This window comes from Crocodylus porosus, unplaced genomic scaffold (assembly GCF_001723895.1).
Source record: "Crocodylus porosus isolate Cpor-Errol unplaced genomic scaffold, CroPor_comp1, whole genome shotgun sequence".
Lineage (NCBI taxonomy): Eukaryota > Metazoa > Chordata > Crocodylia > Crocodylidae > Crocodylus > Crocodylus porosus.
Window position 1 is genome coordinate 21,783,137 of NW_017728951.1, and position 10,118 is coordinate 21,793,254.

General features: G+C 42.9%; 1 protein-coding gene across 1 annotated transcript in view; it reads left to right on the forward strand.

Annotated features, from left to right (window-relative positions):
* SORCS1 (sortilin related VPS10 domain containing receptor 1) overlaps positions 1-10,118 on the forward strand; it is a 283,918-nt gene that overhangs the window by 161,947 nt on the left and 111,853 nt on the right. Inside the window, exon 6 of the mRNA XM_019555480.1 lies at positions 5,587-5,651. Coding sequence (XP_019411025.1) covers positions 5,587-5,651 — 65 coding nt within the window. The remainder of the gene's footprint in view (positions 1-5,586; positions 5,652-10,118) is intronic.

The window sequence follows — 10,118 nt, forward strand, 5'->3', positions numbered from 1 at the left end:
GCAAGTGCATGTGCTTGCGTGTGTGGATGCAGCCATTGTGTCTTTGGAGTGTTCCCTCTGCCACCACAAGATCTCAGGCTATTACTGACCTGGGAGGAAAACGCTTTTTTGTGAGTCAAGAATCTGGCATCTGCACACAATGTCAGTCCAGTGAAGTTGTTGCTTGACGATCATTGGCTCAATGTTGTTAACATTGGCTTGAGCAAGGATCCTAGCATCCTGGAAGAGTATTGGTATTTAGAAGTGAAAAAATCAAAGTTCTGGCTGGCATATACGCATGAAAAAGATGAAAGATTTCTAGGTGTGCTCAGCTGAAAGTACAAATGCTGGAATTTTCAAACTCAGGTCCCTCATCTTAGCCATTTAAGGCAGCATGGTCAAAAGTGGCCTCTTATGTTGATGTACCACAACTTTTGGATGTTTAGATCAAGGCCCATTACAGGGGCCTCAGTTCCAAAAAGTATGGACTACTCCACACCTCTGCTGGGCTCTGAAAATCAGTCCTGTGTTTTTATTCCAGCAGCTACACATGAAAACACCATATATTTGAAACTCTTGGCCCATCTGTCTTCCCATGACCTGAACTCTTTTCCTACTAGTAGTCCAAGCTCATACTTGCTTCTGTTTAAGAATAAGTGTTGGAAGTTAAGAAATACCAAATGTGGATGTTTTCTTTACCTTATTATTTTTCTTTGTAGGGCTGAGTGAGCTGACTCACTCAACTTTCATTGGTCCCCAACCCCATACTTGTGGGCAAAAAATACACGAAGTAAACCACCCTGGATAGTTTGGTATTTATTGGATTTCCCAGGCCCCAAAAAGTTGACATTCAAAAGGAGACTTTTTTTCCTTTAGAAATGTGACAATCAGAGTAGAGGAGGAGGTCAAACAGTGACTGCAGAAACACACAACCACACCTTTGTTCGATGCCTAGTACCGTGCTTCTCTATTTTATGCTGTCTCTCTGTGACAGGGATGTTCTGGAGTATTTTCCCCCACTCTACTTCTCCCACATCCTAGGTAGTTTGCAGTCAAATCAATGACCTTGTTGGGCTTGCACATTTCATGATGTAAACATTTTCTGTAACGGCGGCAGGGAACATTGGAGTGGGTCCTGTTGGCACTCTCACTTCTCCAGGTTTTCTGAATAGTTTGTACTTATTTTTCTTCTTTTGGGAGGTTTTTACATTCAGACAATGACACCAGAAAGAATGCGTGTGTATGTGTGTGTATAAAAACAGATATGTGTGTGTGTGTATATATAATATTTTCTATCTATTATATATATATATATCTTTGGGGAAAAAAAATGAAAGGCATACCATTCCAAAGCTGCTTTGAGCCTGTCTCTGGGGGAATGGAGTCCAAGGGAATCTTGCATGTGTTTTCAATAAGTCGAATAGGGCCTATAATTAAATGAATAAAATGGCAATTGGCAGGTTTGTTTCTATCATATAGACCTTAAGACAAAGGAACAATGGAGGTATCAGACCTCCATTATAGGAAATGAAGTAAGACTGGAGGTGCAGGATAGTGATGCCAGCAATAGCTGCATGCATTTGTGGATAAGCATATTATCAAAGACAAATAGGGCTGGAAGAGACAAAATGGCTAACAAGATATTGTTGTCTGTTCTCCACAAAGTGTACTTAATCTGATGCAGTACAACCAGAGCAAGCTATTCACCTCTCTTAACCTTTGTTCTGCATTGAAGAAAGGTTGCATGTCCATCCTTCTAAGAAAACACAGGACACTTAAACTTCACCAGAGATGAGGCTTAGGAAAATCCATTATTGGGCGTGTATTCATGTGCATTGATGCAGGCTTTAATTTACTGCTCAGTAAGTGGGGATAGGCTGGCATTAAAGCACATTAACACTGTGTGTGGGCTTACTTGTGACTAAAGTTAGTCCCAAGTCAGTCCAGACATCCAGTGTGACTGCACAGTAAGGCATCTACATGTACATTACTGTGCAGTAACTAATCAGGAGTAAATTTGATACCTGCAGGTATCAAATTTACACTCACAAATTACACACTATCACATTTGATGCAGGTATCCAATTTACACACACATCACTGCAGTGTGCCGAATTTGTTGTGCAGTACAGGTGTAGACTTGTAGGCGTGTACCGGTACTGCACAGTATTTCTGTTACTGCAGAGTAAACGCGCATGTGTAGATGCATCCATTGTGCATTATCATACACAGCCACAGAAAATTTCCATTTCTATCTTACCTACAATCCATCTATCCATAAATCAGCACTAAATTGGATGTCTTAATCGAAAATAACAAATGTTCTGTTTTGCTGTGGTTTTTATCCTTTCAGTGAATCCTGACTTATTTGTATTGGGATTAAGTAACTTTACAGCAGCTGTTAAGTAATATCATCCTCTCTCATGGGGTGGGAGAAAGTGGCACAAGAGAGAAAAACCAGACACATCTCTGAACTCTTGGATTTAAATAGCTCTACACTGGCTAGATTTGGTCTGCTTATTTCTAAACTTAAATTGTGTAGAGCAACTATTGAGTGGAGCATATTTTGTCTATCAACTTGCCTGTCTTTTGGCATTTATTTCTTGTTATGCCTAGCTGTAAAATTTTGCTTTCAGTTCTAAATCTGACATGTTGTGTCTCAGAGCTAAAATAATTCTGGGTTGAGAGAGGAAGAATGATCCAGTGGATAGGACACCAGTCTCTAGCAGCTTGGATTTAAGTCTGGGTCCAACAGCCAATTTCCTGCGTCCTCTGGAGCAACTCATTGAGTTTCTCTGTGCCTCATCTGCCTAGCTATAAAATGGGGGTAACAGCACCATCCTGCCTGAGAGGGCTATGTGAGGATAATACAGTAATGCTCATAAGGTGTTCAGATCAGATTGGTTAAAGGTTCACAGTAAGCTTTATTGTGGGTATCTTTGCTCTCTCCATCACTGGGAGAGTGGGCCAAGTCCTGCTTCAAGTTGCACTCATTGCAGTCTCATAGACACTAGCGTGACTCTAACCAGGGTCAGGTTAAACAGCGCCAATATTTTCAGAAAAGTTGGCTTTCTAAATTTAGGGGTTTGATGCAGCAGAACATTTGTAAACAGGCCTTTAGACCTTGAACATTTTCATGCAAATCCTGGGTTAGTTGGCAAAGGCACTTCTGACGGTCTTTTCCCGTGTTTCCACACTACATAACTCAGTCTAGATTAGTTGTCTTTGCTAAGAATTGGAATAGGAGTGGTGCTACAGGCAAGGACAGAGGAAACCAGGTAGAGGAAGCTCACAAAGCACCTGATCGTAGCATGTCTGACTTTAACTAGGGCAATTTACCTTTAGTTGAATGAGCATCCTCGTTGTATGTCTGTGCGAAGGCTGAGCATTCAAGTCTGTAGAACAGAATCTTAACCGAGCTCTTTGTCTAGGACTGAATGTGCTCTCATGGGTCTGTGTCAGGCCACGAATAAGGTGCTCTGTCCCTTAGAGGTCTTTTTCCTGAAGAGCCAAATCCTATTCCCATTTAACTGAATTTCGAAACCTCCGCTGATATCCAAAAGGGCGGGATTTGATCGTGAGGTTGAAAGGTAGTCAGAGACCGGATGCTGACATAAAGCATTTTCCATGTGGGAAACTAAACCCTAGATCATTTTGTGGCTGGAAGACAGTATAGTTTAAAAGGCAACTGTTTTTCTTCTTGGTTCCAGTAAGCAAGAAGAAGAAATTAAAATGGGTGCATTGGATGCCTCACGGTCATTTTTCTTTCAAGAAAATGTCTGCCTCTCCTTAAAGCTCATCGAAAATGTTGAGCAGGCTGAGAGTACCACTAGCTCTGAAAGAACAGCCATGATTTGAGTCCCTCCAGAAACACTTGACTGTCCAACAAAGAAAAAACTTCTCGAGTGAAAGAATTTGCTACAGGATTCGTCATGCATAACCCAGTATTAATCAGAACAAACAGTCTTGTTGCTGTTAACATTTCTATAAAGGTTATTAGGTAAAACTGCTGATGATTGAGGGCTGGAGCTGACTCTGATTGCAGCCAGCGGGAGTTGAATTAGGCCCTTCATTGCTTCCCGAACCTCAATTTTGATTTCTTTGGAAATTATGAGGGATTGGATGGGGCAGCATCAGGCTTGTCGATCACTGGAAATGAATGTTCTTCTCCTTTCAATCGCACATTAATACATAACTCAGGCTACTGTCAGGAAAATGATCCACACCCTCTGAAAGGCTAAATCTTAACCTAGAGATATGAGGATGGCCAATGTTGTCTTTGTCTCGTTTCTGCATCAAAGAGCATGGGTTCAAAACTCACCGCAGGTCTGTGCCCTCAGACCTAATGCAGACGCCCACACACTAAGCAGTGCTATAATCCAGACATGAATCTAGAGGTCCGTTGTTCCAGGGAGCTGTCTGAACCAGTGCTAAAAGTCCAGTGGCACTTTTTCACCAATGAATTAACTTTAACCCGTCCGTCTGTTATGTACAGCGTTGAATACTATACGCTGCTATTTCTACTTGAGTGAGCAAACAATCACCTTCCCACCCAGACTGACATTTCTTTTATTAACTCAACATCATTTTTATTAGATTAGAGGCAATAAAACATCTGAAAAGGGAAGGGGGGGGGGTTCTTTTTATATTTTTTTAATTAATGACAGAGTATCGATCATGAAGGATGTCAATTAAATTAATGGGCATAAAAGGTCTGAGATGGAGGAATGACTACAATTTTATAGCCAGTCATAGGGAAATGTGATTGAGCACTAAATCATCAGAGCACATCCAGCCAATCAAAGAAAAGTGTGCAAGAACACATCATGTAATGAATTGTACCCTATCAACCCAAGGGTGCCTGAACATGTCCTACGCTGAAATATCACCTTCCAAGCAGAACAGCCACTACTTTGCTGTAAAGGCATGCTAAGGTGTGGGAGCACACCGCTATGGCAGAGTAGCTGCCAACGTGTAGACACAAGTAATCACTATGTCACTGTAGAGCATGACTTCGGCAGTGTAGCACAGCGTGTAGACGTGCTCACAGAAGCATAGAAAGTGAGGGTTGGAAGGGACTCAGGAGGTCACATCTAGTCCAACCCCCTGCTCACAACAGGACCAGCCCCAACTACATCATCCCAGCCACGGCTTCGTCTAACTGGGTCTTAAAAACCTCCAAGGATGGAGACTCCTCCACCTGTCTGGATAACCTGTACCAGTGCTTTACTACCCTCTGCGAGAGAAAATTATTTCTAATATCCAACGTAAACTTCCCTTGCTGCAACTTGAGACTTTTGCTCCTTGTTCTCTCAGCTGCCACCTCTGAGAACAGCCCAGCTCCGTCCTCTTTTGAACCCCGCTGCAGGTAGTTGAAGATTGCTGTTCAGTCCCCTCAATAGCAGTCTTCAACTATCTGAAGTACATCAGCTTTCCTTAAAAAGCCAGTTTTGCTCCTTGGGAATTCTCAGGGCCTTCAGCTTTTAGTTGGGACTATGGATGCAGCTCTACCTCAGCAAGTTCTCCTACTCTGGAGTAAGTGTTTAGGGCAGCAGCATCCTAGAGTTCATTCATTTAAACACTTTCACTTCAAACTTTTCTTTGCAGGTCTATGATGGGTTCCAGTAAAGAGCCAGACCTCATACACCTAGAAGCCAAGACAGCAGATGGCCGTAAGTACATTAGCTTCCAAAGAGCATTGGCATTTCTTGTATTTTGCTGTGGACTGGCTTGACATTTTGACTGCCACGTGCTACCATGGAGCTACTTTTCACTGCTTCCAGCTCCACTTGCTGGACCTAAGATCTCCCAGGTCCCCTCTTCCATCTGCTGATCCTGTACTCCCAGGATTGTCTCTGTTTGTCCTTTCCCAGCCTCTGCACAACCTTCCTGCGGCTTCTTTCCTGCAGCTTTGGATTGCCTCAGGACTTTGATTGCCCTGAGTGTGCTCATTTCAATTCCATGATGCTTTCGCCAGAAATAACTACTTTACTGCAGTGTAACAAGCAGATTTGCAACATTTAAGGGTTTCTCTTTCAAATGGCATATTAAATGGACTTAAAAACATTCAAACAAACAGAGAAAAGACAGCAAACAATCCCCAGCGGGTCAAATTATGCCATCAGTTGCACCGACAAATTCAGTTGTGTTATTCCAGATTTATGTTGTGTCCTTGAAAGCAGAATTTAGCCCAGAAAACATTAGGAAAGGGACATTTCAAGACAAAATTTATTTAATTTGCTTTGAATTAGGAGCAAGAGATTATTTTTTTTAGGAAATGGATTTTAAAAGGGCACTACTGAAATAAATATATAGATGTGTGTGTATCTATAGCTATATATCTAGATCTACATATATCTAGATCTATAGATATCTATCTATCTATCTGTCTATCTGTCTGTCTATCTATTGGGGCTGCGAGAAACAGCACCTTCTGTTTCGACTTCTATTTTGCCATTTCAAAGGGACAGTGTTTCATTTTGCCTTTTCACTTCATTTTGAAGCATTGTCCCATTTAATTTTGTTGAAACTTTCACTGTTTTGATGCGCTTCAACGTTTTACCCATAGGCTATACTGGGGAATCATGAAAACGCCTATAACTTTGTCATTTATTGCCCAATTCAGAAAAAAACATTGAAGGGCTGGTAGCCCCTTCTGATGGCATGAAGCTTGCCAAGTTTCAAGGAGATAGGTGCTGGGGGTTCAGGGAAACTGCACCTCGAACTGCTAAAAGCAAAACTCGTCTCACTTGCTGGCAGCCTCCTGTCATCCTGCACGCAGCTCTGGGGGCCGGCACCCCGGGAAGGCTGTGGAATTGTGCTGGACTTCTCCCAGGTGTGCAGCCCAAGTGGCTCCGCCAGCCCCATACAGCTCAGCCTGGTGGTCGGAGGCGGCGGGAGAGCCAGTGATGGAGGCATTTGGAGCGCAGCTCTGGCGAGTACAGCCCTCTGCACCCCCACAGAGCTCAGCCTGCTGCTGGGAGGTGGGGGAGAGCCACTGGCCAAGGCTGTGCTTAGAGTCAGGGCTGTGCTTGGCATGGGTCTGCCACTGGCTGTCCCGCCACCGCGCTGAGCGCCGTGGGGCTGGCGGAGCCGCTCGGAGCGCAGCCCTGACTCTCCCCTGCCTCCCACCGCCGGGCTGCTTTGAAACTTGAAACGTTTCGAAACTTTCAAAATGCTTTGAGTGTCCTCATTTCATTTTGAAACTGTTTCAAAGCCTTTTCTTTCATTTTGATGTTGCTGTTTCGAGCTCGAAACACGTCGAAACAGCTTTGAAACAAAACGCTAATTGAAATTCCGTACGGGCCTACTGTCTGTCTGTCTGTCTCTCTTTGTAAAATGTTTGTTCCATTTAATAGCATTTTACATTATTAAAATGATAGAATTGTCCATTTCTCAAGGCCCTTACTTCTCCCTCCTTTCTCCCCCCCCCCTTTTTTTTTGCCCTTCTAACTTTTACTAATTCTGGATCCAGAAGATCCTGGAGGCTCTCTGGCAAATGTCAAAATATGTCAAAACTGTATTATTATCTAGTAATTTCACAGAAACAGTTTTGAATGGAGTGGCATCATCAGCATTGCTAAAAGCTGTAGTGAATTTGGTTCATTACTATATAATGCTATGGGGGGGTTTCTACAAGGAGCTAATTTCGTGTCATGACACTTTTGAGGGTGTATTCAGTTCTTGATATATCAAGATTGTTCCGTGCTCAAAAACAGGTACCATGTTCCGTTTTCGTCCAGTTCATTGGTTTGGTGTAATAATAAGAATTGTCTCAGTGCAAATAGAGCACTTGGAAACATGGGCACTGGAAAACTTTGGTAGGTCATACGAGTTGTCCAGAGGAACATGGTAAGCCATCATCATCGAGCTGGAGAATATATCCCAAGCTGCTTGACTCCTCTTGCTCTAACCTCTAGCTCATCCATTACCAAACTAAGAATCATGCCTCCAAGTGGGGCCACAGTACTTACAAGTGTAATTATGAGACCAGAGAAATTCAATTCAAGACATCTTGCATCAAAAGTGGGCTCATGAGCCAGTCAGAAATGGTGTTGGGATCTACCACACTAGACCAACCTGCCAGCCCAGCTATGATAATTATACCTCTTTGAGTAGCAAGCAAACCTTTCTACCCTGGAGGAGGTAAGTGTGCTACTGCCACGCCTAGGGGATGGGGGTTTAATAAGCTGCATTTTTAGGCTTAGCCTAAGAGTTGCAATCTATAAATCATTTCTCTATTTTTTTTGCAAGGGTCAGATCTTTGGGAGCTAACCAAGGGTGGAAATTCAATAAAGGGATTTAATTGGAAAAGGTATCCCTGCCAAAACAAAGGAGGGAGAAAAATACCAAGCAGAAAACAGGATCTAAGCAAAAAACAGCTGACCTGTGTGCAACTAACAAGATAGTTTCATTCTTGTCCCTGTATCTTTTCCAGCAGAAACTCAGCAATACAGTAGCTGCAGCTTCGGGTGATAGAGAGTAGAGATGTCACTATAAAAAGGTGTTAGCCAATCTGCTTGGCAGGGTTGTGAGAGCATTTATCAGCAGCAGCCTTCGCCTTGGCTATCCACTGCTGGAATACCAATAGCTCTGTGTCTCTGCTTTCTGATTATGGTCTGTCTTAGTGTTTTTATTTATTGCATTTATGTACATAATGGAAAAGGTTTACAAGGGGAAAAAGTAAAAGTCTCTCAGCTCATATAAATCTGTATCATGTCACTGATGTCAGTAGACCAGCGTTGATTTACATCAGCTGAGGATCTGGCCTTCCGTTTCATACTGTGCATAATCTGGTGCAATGCATGAAGTGAGGACCCCTCAAAATGGAAGGAGACAGATCATAGCGTCCTTTGACTCTGGGAGGTGCTTTTGTTATTTAACGTTATGAACTCAGTGCTGTCCAGTGCTTGTCATGGAGACAAGGAAAGAGTGTGAGCAAATTCATGGATAATCTAAATATGGGACATTTTTGTGAGTCGGTTGTGGGGGCGTGATTTATATAGAGGCTTAACTGATCTAATTTACATTTTAAATATGGTTGATTAAATTACATGGAGCACCAATGGGTACAACATTTTGGATCTACTGTCAAAAATCCAAGTAAATACAAAGTGATGTGTGTACTTAATTAGTTCTCGTCAAGGGTTTAAGTCCACTCTAGACCAAGCTGTGCCGAAGAGCACAGAAGCAGTTGCTGTGTTTCCAGTTGGAAGAAGTTCATATAGACCTTATCTTACATTTCCATTTGCTTGCAGTGTCTCCTGTGTTCCGCTGAGTTTGGCATGAAATCAGAGTCTGACCAACAGAATAAGCCAGCAGAAACCACAGGTTTTAGCCTGTTTGCAGGTCAACGCCAACAGTTAATTTTTCTCAGTCTTGAACATCATCATAAGTCATTTTCTGTAACTGCAGGGCAAGGCAGAAATGTGTTGATATATTGTTTGAAGCTCAATCCACATTTCCTCAAAATTCAACTACAGTTCCCTTGAAGGGTCTACAACCTTTGTAGCCTAGACACAAAATATTGGTGTAGGTTGCATTGGCTTTGTAAAGCAGTTACCTTACACTGGTTAATACAAGTGAATAGATAACCAGCTCTCCTGGGGTAGCTGGGGTTGTAGGCTGTATTACAGAGATTTGCCACAAGAAGATGCAGAAGCCAGGAGTACCCTGTTCCCACTGGGAGCATCCCAATGAGCTGCTCCAAGATGAACAAGGTTCTTTGGGTAGAGGTGCTATCTTTTATTAGACCAACTCAATAGCTGGAAAAAGTGTTCTTTGCAAGCTTTTGGGCACAAACACCCTTCTCCAGGCATAGAGAAAGTCTGCTGGTGTTTTGTGCTCTCTTCTGGGTAGAATAGAAGCCAAAATGCAGGTCTATGAAAATGCAAATCTGTGGCAGTGAGGATGAAAGGGATGGGAGACAATAGGTTTCATAGTTTCTAAGGTCGGAAGGGACCTGAGCAGATCATCTAGTCCGACCCCCTGCCATGGCAGGAAAGAGTACTGGGGTTCAAATGACCCCAGCAAGATGTGCATCTAACCTCCTCTTAAAAACCCCCAGGGTAGGAGCCTGCACCACTTCTCTTGGAAGTTGGTTCCAGACCCTAGCCACCCTGACCGTGAAGTCGTGCCTC